We start from the raw sequence: 21,057 nt of genomic DNA, 5'->3' as shown, positions 1-21,057 counted from the left end.
CACCACCACCACCATCACCAGCATCATCACCATCACCACTAGGGCGATCATTTATTAAGCCTTTCAGTTGCCAGCAAGTCGGTTCAGACTCATGGCGACCCCCTGCATGTCAGAATAGAACTGTGCTTCATAGGGTGTTGACAGCTGATTTTTCTTAATGTAGATCACCAGGCATCTCTGGGTGGACTTGAACTTCTAGCCTCTGGGTTAGCAGCCAAGGATGTTAACCATTTGTACCACAGAGGGCCCACGAGCACACTTACCCTATTGGGTTATCATAAAGACCAATGAGGTAACAAAAATGTCTGTGCCTTGAACTTGGCACATAAAAGCTATGATCGTGAACATTTGTGAAATTAGCATAGCTCATCCTCTTGCCCACGCTGTGAGGTGGGTTTCATGACCCCCATATTGCTCATGAGGAGAAGACCCATGTGACTTCTGACCACCCCTGCTCAGTGGAACTCTCTGATTGAGGGATGAGCTCCCCTAAGTCAGCGGGATCAAGATTCAGGGAATAAGGAGATGCTGAGGCAGGTCCAAGAACTCAACTCTTATGGTCCCTGTCCTCTGGCTCTCTTGTGGCTGGGAGCCTGAACAAAACAGGGTTGTGAAGAGGTGGCCTGGGTAATCAGAAGGGGGAGGTCCCTGGGGACAGACACTCAGTCTCTTCCACCTTCTCCTACCCGTGGGTTAGATGCTTACAGGGAGAATCTTTCTCAAGGGGCAGCTAAGAGGAGCATCATCGGCCTGAGCCTGCAGGCTGTAACCCTTGTCCACACCTCAGGCCGTGCCTGCAGGACCTGTACCCAAAATGCCTGGTACAGATGTCCTGGGCACAAATGCAGCCCGGTGTCCCCTGGGCGTGGGGCAGCTCTCGCCGTGAACTGACCTTGAATGTCTGCACAGCCCAGCTGCGGAAAGCTTCCTCCTGCCCGCTGAGCTCGTCTCCTTCCCCCATCGGGGTCAGCTGGGTGGCCCCCAGCTGCGACAGCTTCTGGGCAATGTCATGAGCGAAGGCGCAGAACTGAGGGTACATGCTGGAGCCAAGGCCAAAAACAGCGTACCTGCCCACAGGGACACACACGGAGGATAGGTCAGCCACGCCAAGCCAGCACCCAATCCACACACCCCACCACCATCACCCACCCCCATCATCTGCCCCAAGACTGGTCTACTCCCTCTGATAGAGGGACTTGGTTCCTGTGCCCTGATCCTCAGCACCCTCAAGGGCAACCCTCGGACCCAAGCTCTCTTAGAGATGACCCCTTACATACAAGTCACCTGGGGTCATTTTCTGGAGCCCAACTCCGGCCCCACCCACCCCAGCACAAGGCGGGGCATAGACAGGTAGGAGTCAGTCAAGAACGCCTTACTTACCTGAATTTGTTAGCAAGCTCTTTCAATCTGAAGAGGGATCGCTTCAGTTTCTAGAAAAAGAGAGCACCAGAAACCTCAGTTCACAAACACTCTACTTTGTCTCTCCTTTGGGTGGTCTGTTCCTAAACTGGGCGCCCCCATGGGGGAAGGCTGCAGACCCACAGCACGGAGTGGGTTTATGTGTGGGACCACAGAGTCAGACCTCCGGTTCTGGGCTTGTCTCTCCCTCCAGCAGAGCCTTAGTAACTCGTATGCGCCCTGACCCTTGGTGGGAGACCAGAGTAGCCAGCCCCCAGCCCCCCAGTACTGGTGGCAGAGAGGTTTGCCTTACAGGGGACAGCTCCTAAGGGCGTGGTCCTCTCTTCTTGTTGGAATCTGGTAAGAATGACAACCTCAGGTCCCATCGTCTCTAAAATAGCCCTGCTTTTCCCAGAACTCAAGTTCAGTGGTACACAGCCCAGCAAAAGTGACATTAAATCACATGACAAGAGAATGTGTCCTTTGATGCATAGTAGAAGCGAGCAAGAGGAAGCCCTGGTACCATGGGTCAACACCGTGGCTGCAACAACAGCTCAGACATGAGAACCATTGTGAGGATGGTGCAGGACCGGGCAGTGTTTCTGCCCTGTTGTACATCAGGAGGCTGTGTGGCACCTAAAAATAGTTTTGTTATTGTTATTGCCTTAAGAAATCATTTATTGAGGGGAAAGGCATGTGAACATTTCAGGGGCGTTTAGTACCTACACCATGTTGTACCATCACCACTTCTATCTAGTTCTCATTCCATCTCATCATTCAAAAGGAAAGCCCCACCCCCAGGAAGCAGTCTCCCCCCCACTCCCACCTCCCTAGGGCGCTGTCCTATGGATGCATCTCTTCTGGGTATTTCCTATGACTGGAATGAAACAATGTGTGACCCTTCACTCAGCCATGTGCTATTAATTTATCCATCTTTGTGGCTGAGTAATAGTCCCTTGAATGGACATACCGCAGCTTGTCTATCCATTGGTTGATGGACGTTGGATCTATTGTCATCTTTGGGCCATGTTGTGAGTGGTGCTTCAATGATCATTTTCAAACAAGTAACTGTTTGAGTCCCTGCTTCTAATTTTATTTATATATTTTTATTTATTTATATATATATTTTTTATTTTTATATATTTTATTTATATATATTTCTTTATATATATATAATTTTATTTATATATATATAATATTGTATATTGTATATTATATAGATATAGGAATCTAGCTAGCTATCTAGCTAGCTATCTCCAGTAGTGGAACGTGGCTGGGCCATGTAGTAATTCTATGCTGAGCCCACCTATCCTTGCCCTCCCCCAACCGTGGCTACCTTGGGCCACCCACCTCGCCATTGCTGGGAGAGTTTCCATTCCCAAATGTGCTGGTCACCACCAGCAGCAGCCGCTCCTCCTCCAGGTGGCTCAGGTTGTACTCGTCCATGCAGAAGATCTGTGCAGCACCGGGGGTGGACATCAGCCTTCGGTCCCCAAGTCGTTCCCTCCATACCCTGCAGGGGCTGCCAGCACTTTCCTCCCCACCAGCTGGGCATCCCCTCGGTCATCTCTGATCCCTGGTACCCAGACAGGTATGGCACAAAGGAGGGGAGTGCTCCCTGGATCTCCCCAGAATGGATCCATTTGCACACATTGGCCTCGACCCTCCTCCTGCCTCAAACGCCACAGAGAATCCACCAGCCAATCCTGGTGGCCCTTCTCAAGAGACAGCATCTGCCCAATCAAAAAGTACCCGCCGAGCTATCCCTACTTTACATCCAACTGTGCCAGAGAAAATGGTGACTCCTTTGGTGCCTCTGGAGGTACTCTTAGGTGGTGGGTGCCAGATGCCACTGCTCTACAGGGACCCAGGAATTCAGGCAAGCCCCCCCAGTATTCCCTGGGAGTTTGGGATCCCCAGGGGCCATTGGGAAGACTTGGGACCTTTGCCGAGTTGATTCCAACTCCCCATGACCCCGGAGGTGCGAAATGGGACTGTGCCTCCCTGGGTTTCAGAGACTGTGTCCTTTTAGGAGCAGATCACCAGGCCTGTCTTCCAAGGTGCCTCTGGGTGGGTTCGAACTGCCAACCCTTCAGCTGGTTGTCAAGCGCTTCACTGTTGGCACCCCCAGGAACTCCTAACCATGCTAATCTCTCACTGCCATCCAGTTGACTGTCACTCCTAGTGTCCCCAGGAGAGGGACGAGCTGCCCCTATGTATTTCTGAGACGGAGTAGAAAGCCTTGTCTTTCTCGGGAGGAGCGGCTGGTGGTTTCAAACTGCTGACCTTGTGGTTAGCAATCCAAGGTGTAACCCACTGCACCACCAGGGCTCCTTGGCCATCCCAAACCCTTCCTCCTGGGCCTCTGGATCACACCCCCATCCTGGCTGATGTGACAGCAGTCTGTGCTGTGTTCCCAAATCATGACGGTCCCATCTGTCTGCCAGGAGCTGTGCGGCCCAGGGAAACACACGTGACCTATGAGACCTGGGTTCTTCAGCCACACGGTCACCGCTGCTTGGACGACTGCAGGGGGGCGGGGTGGGGGGGTGGGGTGGGGTGGGGGCAGGGCTCCCCTTCCTGCCTTGTCCTGAGGGGGAGGACTGGGCCCTGGCTGCTTTCCTCAGAACCCAACGTTGGCCTGGCCTGCGGCAATTACCCCCAGGGACAGAGCTCATCATCGCTGTGTGTTTTGTTTTGCCTGCATCTTACTCATCTCTGGCTCATGCCTGTAGGAGGGGAGTGGTCCCTGAAACATGAGTAAAAGTCACCTCGAGATGCCTGGAGATGTCAGGACACTGCTTCTCAAACCGTGTTCCCCGGGACTTCAGGGAGTGACAATCTACTGGGTCCAACCCAGTGCACACCACCCCACCCCCAGACAAACCAAGGAGTAGAAGGCCTGTCCTAGGTCGCCTTGCCCACGGGTCCCCATGCACTAGGGCAGAGAGGGTGACCCAGGCCATGGAGCAGCTACCTTGGGGCTGAAGGCGCAGCTGAACAAGGCCCTCAGGTCCTTAGCCAGCGTTTCCGACTTCCCCGTCTCTGTGGCAAAGAGGATAGTGACTGGGAGTCGTGACCGCATGGCCTTGCGCAGCAGCACGGAGGCGAAGAACACAGCCCTGCGGGGACAGACAGACAGACACACACAGGGAGCTGAGACGGCCCTCCAGGAGAAAGTGGGAGTCCAAGACAAACAGAGGGGGGAGCTTCACAGTGGATCCCACTGAGGAAAAAGCGCCCCGCACTTCTCTGACTGACAGCCCCTTCCCACACCTCCCTCCTCAGCCCGCTACCCGGGGGAGGTGGAAGAGAGAGACTGTCGGGCAGTGAGACAGCTGATGACCCCTAGACCTGCTGTCTGGGCCTCTCAGACACTCCCCTGGTCCCTGTCCTGCCAGGTCCAGAGGGAGAGGCTGGCAAGAAGGAGGGTCGTAGTCCAGACAGAAGCGCTCCCTGCTCACACTCACTTAGCCAGGACTCTGAGTCGAATCTCCCTTCTCCTGGGCCTCCGCGTCGCGTCCTGCCAGATGTGGGTCTCACAGGCCTCCACCTGCAGAGATGGAGCGGGCTGTGAGGCAGGGGTGCATCCTAACAGAGCTTGGCTTGGCTTGGGGTACTGGGGAGCTAGGGGCCTTCACAGCATTCATGGGTCAGAAGGTGGGCAGGCCCTCTGGATGCCTCAGCTGCCCCCAAACTCCAAGGGAGGCTGCATCTGCTTGTCTCCCTCAGAGCTCAACGTCCCATCAGCGAGTGGTACAAACGGGGAGGGGGCGCCTTCGGCTTCTAACTGAAAAATTGGCCGTTCGAGTCCCCCAACAGGTGCCATGGAAGAAAACTCAGCCTTTAACAACCCGGAGGAGCAGAGTGCTCCTCTGGCAGGTTGGGGGGGTCTCCCCAAGCCGAAAACAATGCAGCAGGAGCTGGTCATCACCAGGACGCCGCCGAAGGTGCAGTCAGGCCAGGGTGCCTCTGAGAGACCAGCACAAACCATTTCCGGCAAGCCCGGATATGATCGTCTCACGGATGCCCCTTCTGAGGGACAAAAGCCCAGCCCCCCCATCGAAACCAAATCCTTTGTGACTGAAGGACGAGAAGGAGGAGAAGGAGAAACAAATGCCTTGCAGCAGCTAACCTTACAAAGTGCTTTCTGGGTTGGGCAACGGCTTCCACGGCTACCTATCAACTCACGGGACCCGTGGAACCTCAAATAACAGAGGGGACGCCCAGCCCTCCCAGACAGGAGAAAACTGGGGTGCAGGAAGGTGGCCTGACCTGCCTGGGAAGTGGCAAAATCAAACCCAAGGGTGTCCCACTTGGGGTCCAAGCTCTTCCCCATGTGGCGGCACACTGTTTCCCAGCCCCTCCCATGGGAGCTGGTGAGAGCGGGCACCCTTGGAAGCATAATCGCTATTAGAGCAACAGGCCGTTAAACAGACAACAAAAGGCATTTCCTTGAGCCCTTCCCTGGGTGAAGAGGGGCAAAGGTTGCTCATTGAGCTGAGTGGAGCCCAAGAGGCATTAAATTATATCCCCTGCTCCCCAATCCTCTTCCCATAGGCCCTGCGTGGCTGAGCGTGCATCCAAGCACACACATGCGCAAACTCATGCATGCTAATACCGAGTCTCTACCCCTGAGGTCCCAGGGAATACCTTCCCCATCCTTCCACCGCCCGTTTACCTGATAATAGTAGAAAGGGGACAGGATATAGTTTAACATCTCCTGGTGGAACATAGGCGTGATGCTCCCTGAAATTGGGGGGACCAGCCAAACCCAGTCGGCTGGGCAGCCCCCTCGGGAGCGGTACTCGCTCTGCATGTACTTCATGAAGGACTCTGCCGCCGAGTGGTGGTCCATGATGGTCACATTCTGCTTCTGTGTCCGAGGAAGGCAAGAAGGGGAGCTGAGGCCACCAGGGGCAGGGCCTCAGGGGAGCCGCTAGGTGTGGGGAAACCTGGGGATCTTCAAAATGGGGGAGAAAGGTCCCTCGGGCCCTCTCTCTGCCTGCTGGGCATAAGTATCCCCCTGGAAGGCATTCCCAGAGCCTCTGAAGGAGCCCTTGAGACGCTGCCCGTGGTCAGCCCACACCTCACAGGGTGGCCTCACCTTTGGGACATGGTGCGTTTGCCTCCCTGTGACCCACTGTGAGGAGGGTTCAACTTCCCTGCCTATGCCCCCAAGCCTCCCTAAACTTCCTGTAAATGGCTCGCTCCAGATGCTGATAATTCAAAAACCGAGAACCCACTGGCAGGGAAAGAAAAGGTCATCCCAGCCACCTGGCATGGAAAGTTCTAGGAGTTGCTTGCTCTGGGCTGAAGCCCCTCCCAGCTAAAGCTCTGTGCATGCATGGTGTGTGGAAGACAGGTCTTCCAAGAATCAGAAACTTTGCATCTGATCCTTGTGGGGAGAGCACCAGTAAAGGCGGCCCTCTGCTCTGTCTGGACCGGCCCATTCAGACAGAAGAGGTTTGTTTTAATGTCACAACCCGGGGCCTGTGCCTCTCAAGAGCCCTGTGCTTTTGAGTTATGAACTAAGCCTCAGTTTGCTCATCTGTAAAATGGGGCTGACAAGGGGTGCACGCTTCCTGAGGCTATTGAAAGGAGGCACCAAGTCCATACAGAAAGTGCCCAGTAAATGTTAGCTGCTAGCAGCATTTCTATGTGGCAGGGCACCTGGAGTTCTGCACTTTGCTGGACACGCCAGCCTGTCTGCTCACCTCCTGAGGGAGGGACTCTTATCCCCATGTCACAGCTGAGGCAATGAGGGCAAACCTCTCCAAGTGTCTCTCTGAAGGTGGGAGACTCTGAAGCTTGGGGTGTTGGGGGGAGTGGGGAGGTGGTCACGGCAGTGATGGTCAGGAGGCGGCTGGGCAGCGGCAGACACATGCGCATCCTAACAGTGTCCAGCTGGTGCTGGGAGTCCCTGGGACTCAGGATGTGTGGCCCATGGCCAGCCCTTCCTGAGCCGGGCCAGCCCCTGGGTGGGGGGGGAGGCTCTTCCTGTTCTGTCTGAGCTCCTTTTGAGAGGCCTGCCTCAACCTCCATCGCTCCCGCCTGGGCGGTGGGCCTGGGAGACTCTCCCCTCGCCGGCCAGCTCTTCAGCATCTTCAATAGTTGCCCCAGCATGGAGAGTGTAAGTGTGTGTGTATGTGTGTGCCAGATATGAGTATGCACGCAAAGCATCTTCAATAGTTGCCCCAACATGGAGAGTGTAAGAGTGTGTGTGTGTGTGTGTGTGTGTGTGTGTGTGCAACGCCCTCCCTGGAAATGTCCAGGGCACTCAAGCCTGTCTGCTAACCCAGAGCCCCCTTCCGTCACTCACTCCATCAGCAGAGCGACCTTAATGGACCCTCAACCCCAGGTGTCTGGCTCCAAAGCCCACACGCTTTTGCTCCCACCAAAGGAAGAACCCCAACTGCCTACCAAGGAGACCCCAACCCAAGGCTCACCATCGGTGACAGTTCTTGGTCTCCTCTGGGAAGCTCATTCGCCACATTTCATTTTAAAGAGCTACGCTCATCCCCTGTAGGCAGTAGGAGCCACTTTGTTAACTGCGATCTCCTTCTCCCTCTGGCTACCAGGAAGCTCAGAGTCAAATTCACAAGCCCGACCCACATGACCGTGTGGAGTGCCGTGGTCAGCGTGTGTGCGTTTCTATGGCTGCGCTCCTCCTCCTGACTTTCAACTATCGAATTGCCCCTTCAGTAGGTGGGTTTGTACTTGCAAATTTTACTACGATGTCAGTATTTGATCATAGACATTTTCGGAAAATGATCCCAAATTATTTGTGGAAAGACCACAGATTAGAAAGAAACCTAGTGACAGGGGTCATTGGGTGCCATGGAGCTGACGGGAGGCAGGCCCGGTGACCCCACACATGTGGAGCAGAGCACTCCCCTCTGCTTTCTTGGCCGTCACCTTCCCAGGAAGCAGGTGAGATGGCCAGGCTTCTCTGTGCAGAGCCTCTGGGTGGGTTTGAACCGTCCACCTTTTCAGTTAGCAGACCATGAGTGTCACCAGGCTCCAATGAAGGTACCAACAGAAAAATCCATGCCAGGAAAGTAGGGCAGTGTGGTCTGACCTGGAGACTCTGACTCACAGCAACCCCTCGGACAGAGTAGAACTGCCCCGTGGGTTTCGGAGGAGGCAACTTTCTTCCTTGGAGTGGCGGGTGGACTCGACCTGCCAACCTTGTGGTTAGCAACCCAGAGCTCCTGAACCTGGCACCTTGGGGCTCTGCTTCTGCATCTGGAAGCTGCTTGTTTGCATTTAGGGGGAAAGGCCAGCGTGGCGGGGAGCGGCTTTCCATTCATTGCATGGTAAGTCCAGACCAAGTGTGCTGTGGGAGGAGGCTGGCCGGGCAGCAGTCACCCGGGCTGAGAGGCCTGGGCACTGTCCAGTCCACAGTCAGCAGCAGCAGTGCAGCCCGCCAGCCCACAGACTCACCAAGCTGCCCTGTCACCTGGCCGTGCTCAGACTCCCAGCCCCTCGACGTACCTGGAAGCTGTGCAGCACCGCCACGTTGATCTCGATGACCGCCCGGTCCTTCCACAGGGAGGCCAGCTTGTGCGTTTCCAGCCCCATCCTCCTGCCGACCTCCTGCAGAGGCCCAGGAACAATGGGGCGCTGAGTCTGCGCTTGCAGGCAGATTGCACCACAAGCCCACACCGCCACCGGTAGCCCAGGTTACCTCCAGGATGTTGTAGCGCTGGACATCACAGAAGTCCCGCACCCCGATCTCTGTGCCCATGTACCAGCCATTGAAGGGGCACCCTGGGAACTCAAGACCACCCGCCTCCAGCAGCATGTTGGACACGGCCGGCAGGGCGTACCACTTCAGCCCCAGCTCCTGAAACCACTCGTAACTGGGGGAGGCAGAGCCGGTTAGAACAAAGACTTGCACTTTTGCTCCCCGCCCCTTCCCCACCGAGGCACCTCCCCACTCCCCAAAAAAGCACTCCTTGGAAAAGCGTCTACCAAGAACACTTGTTCAGGATTGACCTCTAAGTTAACCCCACTTGTTGAGATGAATCGGGAACACTTTCTCAGATCATCACTGTCTGCATCTGTCCGCATAACCATGTGCCACGCCCCGTACGACGCCGAGACCCCAGCCCAGCACGCACAGGTGTCAGAAAGCCTGGGCTCAAGTCCTGCCCCATCACTTACGAGCTGTGTGACCTTGGCATGTCACTGGGCCTCTCTGAGCCTCAGTTTTCTCAATAGCAAAAGACGAATAACAGCACCAAAAATCATAGGACTGTCAGGAAGATAAAGGTGCTAATTCACACTCATCCACTCTTTTTATGAGCATATTCACTCATCCCACAAGCAGTTATTGAGTGCCTCTGATGTACCAAAGGAGCCCTGGTGGTAAGGCGGATGATCCCTACAGGACCAGTGGTGTGAGTGGTGATACTGGGTGGGTAGAGGGAGAGTGGGTTGAAAAGAGGGAACCGATTACAAGGATCTACATGTGACCTCCTCCCTGGGGGAAGGACAACAGAAAAGTGGGTGAAGGGAGACGTCGGACAGGGCAAGATATGACAAAATAACAACTTATAAATTATCAAGGGCTCATGAGGGAGGGGGAGCGGGGAGGGAGGGGAAAATGAGGACCTGATGCTGGGGGCTTAAGTGGAGAGGAAAAGTTTTGAGAATGATGAGGGCAATGAATGTACAAATGTGCTTTACACAATTGATGTATGTATGGATTGTGATAAGAGTTGTATGAGCCCCCAATAAAGCAATTTTTAAAAAAGGAGCCCTGGTGGAGATGTGGAATAAGCAATGGGTGTCTAACCTCAAGGGTCATGGTTCAAACCCTACTAACTGCTCCTCAGGAGAAAGATGAGGCTTTATGTTCCCATAAAGACTTATGGGAGCCAAGCCCTACAGAGGACCTCTACCAGTCAGAACTGATGGCTGTGGGACTCTGTCCAGGCCCCCGGTGGGTGGTGGGGATGTTTCGGTGAACAAGAAAGACGAGGTTCCTATTTCAAGGGGCTGCCAGGCTCATGTAGAGACCTTAGAACAGCAGTTCTTAACCTGCGGGTCACGACATCCGATTCGTAACAGTAGCAAAATGACAGTTACGAAGTAGCAACGAAAATCATTTTATGGCTGTGGGGGGTCACCACGACATGAGGAACTGTATGAAAGGATGGAGGCATGAGGAAGGTTGAGAACCACTGCCTTAGAATATGAAAAGATAGCAAACACAGAGACAAGACAAGGCTGCAATGTGTCAGGCCAGGGTGGGGTGCCTTCCCTGGCTTTGGGGGTCAGGAGCAGCTTGTCAAAGGAGCTGACCACACGGAGGAGACACCTCACTGACGAGGAGGCAGGAGCTACGCACACCTCAGCAACCAGGGCCCGTCAGCATAGGGGCAGCACGTGCCAAGGCCCTGAGGTAGGATGGAATGCAGCGCGTTCAAGGGACCAAAAGGAAAGCCCAGCCCAATGCCCGGTACCTAGCAAGACTCAACATGTGCATGGATGTCTGGAACGACGAGGAGAGCTGAACCGGACCCCGAGGGCTAGGGCTCTGTCACCATCATGAGAGGGACGGCAAGGGAGTGGGCGGGAGGACAACAGGGGCCTGAGCCGCTCAGGGTTTCCCCCATGCCCTCACTGTCCAAATACCCTCCCAGGGCTGGAGGCGTAATTCGAGCAAGCAGACTCCTTGCAGGAAGCAAGAGAGAGAGAGGCCGGCTTGCAAGCCACTCCTCCAGGCATCCTGCTATGCCTGGCTTTAGAGGTCATCAGGGAGAAGACGGAAAAAGCAGGGGTGCACCCCTGTACCCCAGCCCACTTACTTGGGGTGCTCCATGGGCACCTCGAGCACCAGGTCGGGGGGGATCTCGAAGAGCTCGGGGTCCTGGCCGTCCGCCTGCAGCACCAGTGGTACCACATCGAAGCGGCCGTACTTGGGCTTCCAGCCCAGGTCGATGCACAGCTGGGGAGTGAGACGGGCCTGGTGAGTCTCGACCCTGGCATCCCGAGCCCTCTGGGCCCCTCAGTTGTCCACCGCTAGGCTCCCTGCCCGCCTGAAGAGGTAGGCCCCAGGGTGACCTGGTACCTGAGTGAACTCCACGCAGGCAGGGTCACCCAGGATGGTGCCATCGGGCATCTGGTAGCCAGCGTAGCGGATCAACTGAGCATTCCACACCCGGAAGTCGTGCTTCCCGTCGCTCCGCTGGGGGAACACCGTGATGGCCGACCTGTCCGGGGACAGGACAGTGCTGTCTCTCCTGTGGCCCTATGGGGGCTCCCAGCTGCCCACCCCCCAACTCCCCCAGCAGCTCCCCCAGTGAGCCAAGCTCTCCGTGTAAGCTGCCCCGTTTCCTGACTCACCCTCTCCGTCCTTCCCCCTCCCTATCCTACCCTTCCTCCAAGACCGGCATGGGAGGACTTCCGCACCACTCAGGAAGCCCCCAGTCCTCAGAGGGCGTGAGCGGTCCTCCACAGCCCTCTCCCTAGCTGCCCGTTCTTTGCCTTACAGCGAGGTGAGGCGTTAGGTGAGGGCCTGGATTCACAGGGGCTGGCACAGGGTCCTGGGGACTTCACCTGCACACCCCACCACCTGGCCTCGCATGGGGTCCATGAGGTGGCTCTGAGCTCTCGCTGAACAGAATGAGTGAATGGCCAAGTGGGTAGCTCAGCCTTGGCTTCTTGGGGTGAGGAGAGGTGAGGGTGGTACTGATGGGCAAGGGGTTTCCCACCTCTAAGAAACATCCCCCCCACCCCATAGCACCGACGAAACATACATCATTCCTTTAGTTCCTGAATGCTTCCCCGTCCCCACCCCCCACTACCACGACCCAGTTCTGCCTCACAAATCCGGCTAGACGAGTACACACATTGGTACAGATAAGAGCTCTCGACACATGGGATTGAGGACAGATACACCCTTCAGGAGCTGTAGTGGGAGCAGCCATCTCATGAGAGAAGGGGATGGTGAGGTGGGGGGGGAACCCATCACATCATATCGCTCCCCCCAAGGGAGTTGAATAACGTGGGTGAAGGGAGACAACAGACAGTGTAAGGCACGAAGTAACAATAATAATATATAATTGATCAAGGATTCACGAGGTTGGGAGGGGGTTCAGTGAGGGGAAAACAGAGGAGCTGATACCAAGGGTTCAAGTAGAAAGAAATGGTTTGGGAAATGTGGATGGCAACATATGTGCAAGTGTGATTAGTACAATTGAATGATGGATGGTTATAAGATTTGTAAGAGCCCCCCTCCCCAATAAAATGATCAATAATAAAAAAGAAACACACCCCCCCCAAGAGCCAGCTCCCATTCTTCCCCAAAAGTGGAGAGCCCCCCCTCTGAAGCGTGAAGGGGATACTTCTGAGTGAACGGCACACCCACCAAAGACTCCAACTCAGAAAGACAGCAGGCCCTTGACTGAGCTCATGGACGCCTGGCTCACTGTGAGGGGCCCCAAGATGCTCCCCCCCAAGCCCAGCCATGCCTTGTAGTAAGACCCTGGAATGCACACACGATCCACCCGCCGCCTTGGGAAAGTGGTACCCACCTGATGCTGCCCTGGTTGGTGGCGTAACGGAGATGCCTGCAAATGTGCTCAAACATTTCCTTGGCGGTGGTACAGCTCCGGGCATCAAAGACCTGCACACACACACCCAGGCCAAGTCCATCAGGACTGTGTGGACAGAGGCTTCGGGTCCAACCACAAGCTAAGGCCCTAAAGCCTGAGGGCGCAGCCTGACCACCCCACACCCAACACCCAGACGTCAGGGGAAAGTCCAGCGGCTGTTGAGTGGATTCCACTCAGGGCACCCACGAGTGTCAGCGCAGGGGTAAGTAGATCTCAGGAGAAAGATGAGGCTTCCTAGGCTCCTAAAAAGTTCCAGTCTCAGAAATCCACATGGGCAGTTCTACCCTTCCTGTAGGGGAGTGTCAGCTAGGAGTCAGCATTGACTTGGGAGCAGTGAGTGAGTGAGTGAGTGGAGCCCTAGTGGCACAGTGGTTATGAGTCAGGCTGCTAACCTCAGGGTCAGCAGTTCGAAACCTGAGTGGAGCCCTAGTGGCACAGTGGTTATGAGTCAGGCTGCTAACCTCAGGGTCAGCAGTTCGAAACCACCAGCAGCTCTGTGGGAGAAAGACGAGGCTTTCTACTCCTCTAAAGAGTCACCATCTGAGAAATACACGGGGACAGTCCTGCAGGGTCGTTCTGAGCCAGGAGGGATTCGCTGGCAGTGAGTGAGAGGGGCGCCAAACACCAGGTGGAGGGGGAGGCATCCTCCGGGAGCCAGGCATGCAGATGTTTAGGTAAACAGCCCCTTGTGGCACCAGCTCCTCCACAATCACAGAGACAAGGTGGTCTGGGCTTTTGGGGGGATGATGCGGTGCTGGCAGAGGTCTTTCCGGCCGGACCTCCAGAAGCAGATCATCAGGCCTTTCTTCCAAGGCGCCTCGGGGTGGGCTCCAGCCTCCAGCCTTTCAGTTGGCAGTAGAGCGAGCTAACTGCTGGCACCACCCAGTGGCCTTTAGACATTTAGAAGCAAAAACCCAAGCCCCTGCCCCTGAGTCAGTTCTGGCTCACAGCAACCCCGCCGAGGGATTCGAGGCTGTGAATCTTCACAGGGTCAGGCAGCACCCTCTTTCTCCCAGAGAGTCGCTGGTGGATTTGAGCCCCCAGTCCACAGTGCCACCAGGATCCTTCCTCTCCCTGCCTGCCAGTCCATGCGGACTCACAGCGACTCCCTGTGGGCTTCCAAGACCAGAACAGTTTATGGGAGTCTTGCTCCCTCAGAGCTGCTGGTGGTTTTGAACCACATGTGGACCGTGTGGATTTCTGCCCACCACGGTTCTGTGGGCTCCTTCCAGACAGCTAGAGGGAAAATGAAAAAGCCCAGACCCACTACTACGGAGTCAATTCTGACTCACAGCAAGACTGTCTAGGGATCCCCAAGTTTCGTCAGCCTTCCTCGGAGCAGACAGCCTCATCTTTCTCTGAGAGCAGCTGGTGGGTTTGACCCACGGACCTTGCAATCAGCAGGGGTTCCATCATCCTTCTCATGTTCAGGGGTGTAAAGCTGGAGCCTGGGGCTTGGGGCACCTGGGAGTCCAGCTGTGCTCAGCTGCTCCCAGCCACCCACCCGCCCAGGGCCTGCCCACCTCTCCCACTGTACTCCGAGGGTCAGTAAGGTCACCTGCAGGTTGGACCACTGGATCCTCCCAATGCAGCGGGGGGCATTGCGCCAGGCCTGCTTGGAAGCGAAGATGAGCTCATCCCCCGTCAGCTGGTAGGTTCCTGTTGTTTCGATCTCCTTTGTTACGGCTTCCACCCTGGCCAGATGTTCCTCTATTTTTGCCCTGGGGGACAGGAAGCCATCAGGAAGGTCAACAAGGAAATGGCCTTACATGGGGATGAATGCAGCCCACAGAAGCAGAGATGGGACTACAAGAGGGCAAGCTCTTCCACACCCCACCTGTACGGTCACACCAGCTTAGAAGGGCCCCACACTGGGGTTAAGCTCCGCGGTCACCCTCCTGAACGTTGTTGTCACGATAAACAAATAGTGCACATTTTCATTTTGCACTGAACCCTGCAAACGTACCGGCCCTGGCCAGCTCAGATTGCTGGTTTTTCTAGGAGTGAGGGGTGTGGAGCTGACCACCTAGAACAACAAGGTGTCTGAGTAAAGGAGGGGCACCTGTCCACCTTCTTGGGCTGAAGAGCCGCCAGACCCTCCCAGAGCAGCTACTGTGGATGCAGAACGTACGACGCAGGGGTCTCCCTGGGTCTGTGAACATTCATTTTACAGTCAATGGTATTGAGGTCCTAGGAGGTTGAAGGGGAGCCCTAGCGGCATAGTGGCTTAGTCGCAAGGTCAGCAGTTCAAAACCACCAGCCACCCCCAAGGCTTTCTACTCCATAGAGGCTCAGAAATCCACAAGGGCAGTTCTAGCCTGTCCTTAGGGTCCCCGTGAGTCAGAATCGACTCAGTGGCAGGGAGACTTAGAGGAGGTTAAAACCAAGCCCGGAGCATCAGTGTGGTCCAGAATTAGAGCCAGCACTCAAACCCGCTGGCCTGAGGCCAGGCCCGGCCTCCTAAGTGCTGGGGGAACCACCTTCCACTTCACGCTGACTGCAGCACCCCGACGCTCACAGATGCTTCCTTGGGGGCCCAAGCAAGAGACTGTGGACTCAAAGCTCCAGTGACTCAAAGGCCAGCCAGCATGGGCCTCTGCACAGCGTGGCCAGAAGACCGGGGTGCCCAAGGCCCCCTGCTTCTCATCCTCAGCACAGCAGAGCCTCCCAGCAATCCCAGACAGCTGTGAGCACCTCCTTCTCCTCTCCCCTCCCCTCCCAGACTTTGAAAACACACACACACACACACACACACACACACCCCAAGTCCCCCTGCTTCTCATCCTCAGCACAGCACAGCCTCCCAGCAATCCCAGACGGCTGTGAGCACCTCCTTCTCCTCTCCCCTCCCAGACTTTGAAACCACCCCACCCCACCCCACCCCACCCCACACCCCCCCTTGAGGTTTCCCATCACCACTGAAGGCCTTCGAAAAGAAATGCCAGGGAACTATCTAAGGAATGAGCCCCGACGAAGGACAGTGGGAGCTCACAACAAAATGGCCTTTCTGCGGTTGAAGAGTCTCAACATCTCTTCTTGATTAAAACAAGGGGGGGTGGGGGGAGCTCAGAGACAAAACACCCGATGACATTTCTCCTCAAGGACTCCCCTGGCCTCGGGAACTTCTGGGTGAGGGGGGCGCCGCCCCACCCCCGGGAGCCCTCCCCCTCAAACAAGCGCCCAGCCATCCTGCACCTGTGTCTGCAGCAAGCCGGCAAACGGTGATGCTCCTCCCCACACAGGTGCTGGCCCCTCCTGGTGGAGCAGTGCTGACACGCAAGTCCGTGTGTGTGCGCGTGTTCCAAGTTTTATCTGTGACCGCTGTCTTCCTAAAGCCAAGTTCTAGGGCACTAAGAACGGTGTGAGCAGGCCCTGGCTGTCAACCAAAGGCTGGTGGTCTGAGGCCCACCAGAGGTACCTCAGAAGCAAGCCCTGATGATCTCCCTGCAAACAAGCAGCCGGGAGAGCCGGAAGCACAGTTCTGCCCGGGCACACCTGCGCTCCATGTGAGTGGGAAGCAAATCAGTGGAAACTGGTTTGGGTTATGTTTTCTAACTGGTTTTTAAATTCCTTAGACCTCCCTGGTGGCACGGTCATAAGGTAAGCTTCGGACTGCTAACCTCCAAGTCAGCTGTTCAAACCAACCAGTCCCTCCAAAGGACTAGACATAGGCTGTCTGTTCCCGTAAAGATTTACAAAACCTTGCATGCCTTATAGTGGGAAACAACGATTTCTCCCAAGTTGTCTTCCCAAAATAGATCCCAAATTTAGCTGCTTGCTACATGTGGCAAATCCACTTGGAGGTCAACAGAAGTAAGTCAAGGGTTATTCTCCCTATGGGTTATCAGCCACCCAGAGCAAGCAGCCACCACTGTTTATCCCACAACAAGTAGGGCCCAGTCCCTCCTAATAAGGACAGTAGTAAATTGTAAATTGTAGTAGTAAATTATTTCCCTGAAGGAGAGCCCAGGGAGGTCAAGCCCACCCAAGGGTGACCTAAGTTAGGCCGCCATCATGAATCTAGGGTCCACCCATCTTGTCACATGTATACCCTTAGTCCCTCCCCTTCCTACTGCTCATCCCCTTCCTGTTACGCTTATGCCCGTTGCATGTCCCCCTCCTATTGCTTGTATTGCCTATTGTACAGCCCCTTCCTGTGACATGTAGTTACCTGTAATCATGCCCCCCTAAGTATATACAAGCCTTGGTTAGCAATAAAGTTCCCTCCTGCCAGGACTCCGCCCCACCTCACCTTGGCCCACGCGCTGTGCGCGGACCTGGCTGGTAAGATCATGGCCATCCAGGAGGTGAGCATGCTACCATGAAATGGGTCTGACTCCATTAGTTTACTCTCTCTCCTATCTCTCTCATTCTCGATGACTTTACTGTAATCTTTATATATCTCAACCGTACAATTACACCTATTGAACCCATGATTAGTTGTGGGGGGCTGGCCTTCCCCCTCTCCCAACCTTATGAGGATGGCTATACATCAGAATCAATTTCATGGTAGTGGGGGTGGGGTTTTTTTGGGGGGGAGGGTTGTGGTCAAGTCAAACGTAGTGACCCTACAGGACAGAATAGAACTGCCCCATAGGATATGCAAGGCTGCAAATCTTGACAGAGGCCGACAGACACGTCCTTGTCCCTTGGAGTGTGGCTGATGGGTTTGCAGCTAAGCCCCGTGACCCCTGCACCACCCACCGTAACCCTTTTAAAGCATGCACACATGTCTAATTTGGCTAAAACAGTTGTTCTAAGCACACAGTCACCACGAATCCTTCCGAGCACTTTACATGCTTTATCTCATTGGCTTTTATGAGCTCTTCTATGGTAATGAGTGGTGGAGTGGGTTACAAATTGGGCAACTGACTACAAGGTCAGCTGTTCGAACCCACCAGATGTTCCCAGAGAAAGGTGAGGTATTCTGCTCTATGGTGGCATCTTTTATAGGGTAGATACTATTATCATCACCATTTTCAGATAAGACAACGGAGGCACAAAGCAGTAACTTGCTCACCACAACCCCATAAGCCAGATTCTGTTCTGATTGCCCCCATGGAAACAGAGGAGAAACTCGGGGCACAGAGAGGTGGATGGGCTTCCCAAGGGTCCAGGACTAGAAACCAGGATTCAAACTTTGGGTAGCATTTTGCTCCATGACTGCTATGCTTCCTGAGCCCACGGTGATGCCCACCTGATGTGACCAAGGGGGGCAGCCTTCAGCATGGATTGTGACACACTATGAAGAAAGCCAAAATCCTCACAACCGGACCAAGAGGTACCATCATGACCAACAGAAACAAGATCCATGTTGTCAAGGCTGCCACCTTGCCTGGGTCCACAACTCACGCTCATCGAAGCGGGAGTCAAGAGACCAAGCGACTCACTACGTGGCATAAATCTATTGCACAAGACTTCGTTAAAGTGTTCAAAAGCAAGGATGGTACTTGGCGGACTAAGGCGTGCCTGGTCCAAGGCACGGTATGATTGCCAGTCACCTCGTCTGCATGCGAAAGTTGACATTGAATAAGATCGAAGAAGAATTGATGTGCTTGGATGATGGTGCGGAGAAAGAATATTGAAAGTACCAATGGGCTGTCAAAAGACCAAACAAATCTGTCTTGGAAGAATCACGGCCAGGATGCTCCTCAGCGGCAAGGATGGAGAGACTGCATCTCACATACTTTGGACAGGTTGGCAGGAGAGACCAGTCCCTGGAGAAGGACTTCGTGCTGGCTAAAGTGGAGGGGCAGCGACAAAGGGGGAGCCCTTGAGGAGAGGGGCTGACACCGTGGCTCCAACAATGGGCTCAAACCTAAGAACAGTTGTGAGGCTGGCGCAGGCCTGGAAGGTGCTTCCTTCTCACGGAGTCTGAACTGAATCAATGGTGTCTAGCAAACCAACGCTGGGAGTTCTTTCCGTGGAAAGCCGGGTTTTAGTCCTGGCACCACTGGGAATCTGAGACGGACAGGGGTCAAGGGTCAGAAGGAAATAGCTGGAAACACAGGAGGGAAACCAGGGGAGGTTGAGGGCAGTGAGGCTTACTCTTTGAAGGAGCCGTAATACTGGTTGACAAACTCAATTGCTTGAGGTAGAAGCTCGTCCGGTGGGGTAGGCTTGTCCCTTGGTCCTCTGGTAAGACTTTGGGGCTTCATGAGCGTCCCTAGGCAAGCCTTGGACCTGCAAGCGAAATTCTGGAAAGAAAAGGTATGGACTGAGAGCAGGTAGCGCTCCGGCACTCACGCACTGCCCCTCTCCACTCCGCTGCCTGTCTCCCTGCCCCTGAGGCGCCTCCTCCTTGGAGTTCACCAGTCTTTCTCCCCCACCCAGACGTCTCCTCTTCTACTGGCTGCCCCCCAGTGGGAGATGAGCTGAAGTTGGGCCTCTCACCCCAGGGCTCCCTCTCTGGCCCTGCTCCCCAACCGGCTCCACTCCAGAACAAAGCCAATAGATTAGTCCCTGCGACTAGTTCAACGACCTTCTCATTTAAATAGGCTGCCGGTGCCTCCGGTGGAAGCACATCGTAGGCGGTCAGCACACATGAACTGGAAGGAGCAGGTGCAAACCCCAAAGCCACAGGATGGGAACCCACAGGCTGGCTGTGGTGCTTCGGGGAGACGTGGAAAGTCATCCTGCTTTCCTGGTCTCAAAATGCTCCCTTCTTTTCAACTTTGAAAGCATAGAATGGTGCCCGGCTATCAAATGATACAGCGTCTGGGGTTTTCAAGGCTTGAAGATAAACAAGCGGCCATCTAGCTGAGAAGCAACAAAGGCCACATGGAAGAAGCACACCAGCCTGTGTGATCATGAGGTGTCGATGGGATCAGGTATCAGGCAACAAAGGCCCAGAACAAAAAATCATATCGATGTGAATGAGGGGGAATGAGGAGTGGAGACCCAAAGCCCATCTGTAGACAATTGGGCATCCCCTCACAGAAGGGTCACAAGGAAGAAATGAACCAGTCAGGGTGCAGTATAGCACTGATGAAGCATACAACTTTCCTCTAGGTCTTTAAAGCTTCCCCCTCCCCCACTATCATGACCCCAATTCTACTTTAAAAATCCGGCTAGACCAGAGCATGTACACAGGTACAGATAAGAGCTGGAAACACAGGGAATCCAGGACAGGTGATCCCTTCAGGACCAGTGGTGAGAGTGGCGATATTGGGAGGGGAAGGGGAAGGTGGGGGAGACAGGGGGAACTGATCACAATGATCGACCTATAACCCCCTTCCAGGGGGACAAGCAACAGAGAAGTGGGTGAAGGGAGATATCAGTCAGTGTAAGACATGAAAAAATAATAATTTATAAATTATCAAAGGTTCATGAGAGAGGAAAGGGGGGAGAGGGAGGGGAAATGAGCTCAAGTAGAAAGAAAGTGTTTTGAAAATGATGATGGCAACATATGTACAAATTTACTAGACACAATGGATGGATGGGTGCATTGTGATGAGAGCTGTAAGAGGCCCCAGTAAAATGATTAAAAAAAAAAAGAAGATAGAAAACATTGACTGCATTCAGAAGGTTGGGGCCCAGAGGTCCCGAGGGGTCACCAGCCTCGGCAAGGTGTGCCTCCCAGAGGCCCAGATCTCTCACCTTGGTGGCCTTGTGGTGAAGTGTGTCCTGCCAGGTCATCCCGTTGCCCCAGTTTTTGATCCTCATGTGCCGTGGGCAGGCTCCCAGGGACACATCCACCTTGACGCTGGATTCTGGGGGCTTTGGAGAGAGGGGTTAAAAAACAGTTTTCCAGCTGTCTCCAACCCCATGCCCCACAGGTCTCACCTGACCCCGGGCCCTGCTTGGCTTTGGGTGGGATGGGGAGCTATGGATGGGCCATCCCGGTGTCCTTGGCTGCCTGGGTCGGCGCCTGCTCAGAGTGCCCCTGCCAGGTTGCTGCCCTCCCACAGCCCCAGCCAAACCAAGACCGCTGCCAGTGGGTCCAACTCATCTCGAACCTGTCGGGCAGGGCAGAACTGCCCCGGAGGGTTTCCGAAGTGGCAAATCTTTCTGGGAGCCAACTGCTCCATCC

The 21,057-nt window shown here is 54.8% G+C and overlaps 1 protein-coding gene across 1 annotated transcript in view; it reads right to left on the bottom strand.

The window, feature by feature from the left end:
* NOS2 (nitric oxide synthase 2) overlaps positions 1-21,057 on the bottom strand; it is a 46,581-nt gene that overhangs the window by 13,818 nt on the left and 11,706 nt on the right. The window contains exons 6-19 of the mRNA XM_045299977.1: positions 20,625-20,744; positions 19,074-19,222; positions 14,584-14,746; positions 12,945-13,036; positions 11,480-11,621; positions 11,217-11,356; positions 9,089-9,263; positions 8,896-8,997; positions 6,080-6,274; positions 4,869-4,951; positions 4,376-4,520; positions 2,749-2,853; positions 1,381-1,430; positions 893-1,067 (exon numbers count right to left, since the gene is read on the bottom strand). Coding sequence (XP_045155912.1) covers positions 893-1,067; positions 1,381-1,430; positions 2,749-2,853; positions 4,376-4,520; positions 4,869-4,951; positions 6,080-6,274; positions 8,896-8,997; positions 9,089-9,263; positions 11,217-11,356; positions 11,480-11,621; positions 12,945-13,036; positions 14,584-14,746; positions 19,074-19,222; positions 20,625-20,744 — 1,836 coding nt within the window. The remainder of the gene's footprint in view (positions 1-892; positions 1,068-1,380; positions 1,431-2,748; positions 2,854-4,375; positions 4,521-4,868; positions 4,952-6,079; positions 6,275-8,895; positions 8,998-9,088; positions 9,264-11,216; positions 11,357-11,479; positions 11,622-12,944; positions 13,037-14,583; positions 14,747-19,073; positions 19,223-20,624; positions 20,745-21,057) is intronic.

This window comes from Echinops telfairi, unplaced genomic scaffold (assembly GCF_000313985.2).
Source record: "Echinops telfairi isolate 266 unplaced genomic scaffold, ASM31398v2 ScPeMD7_7458;HRSCAF=8496, whole genome shotgun sequence".
In the NCBI taxonomy this organism is placed as follows: domain Eukaryota; kingdom Metazoa; phylum Chordata; class Mammalia; order Afrosoricida; family Tenrecidae; genus Echinops; species Echinops telfairi.
This window is presented reverse-complemented; position numbering and strand designations above follow the sequence as displayed.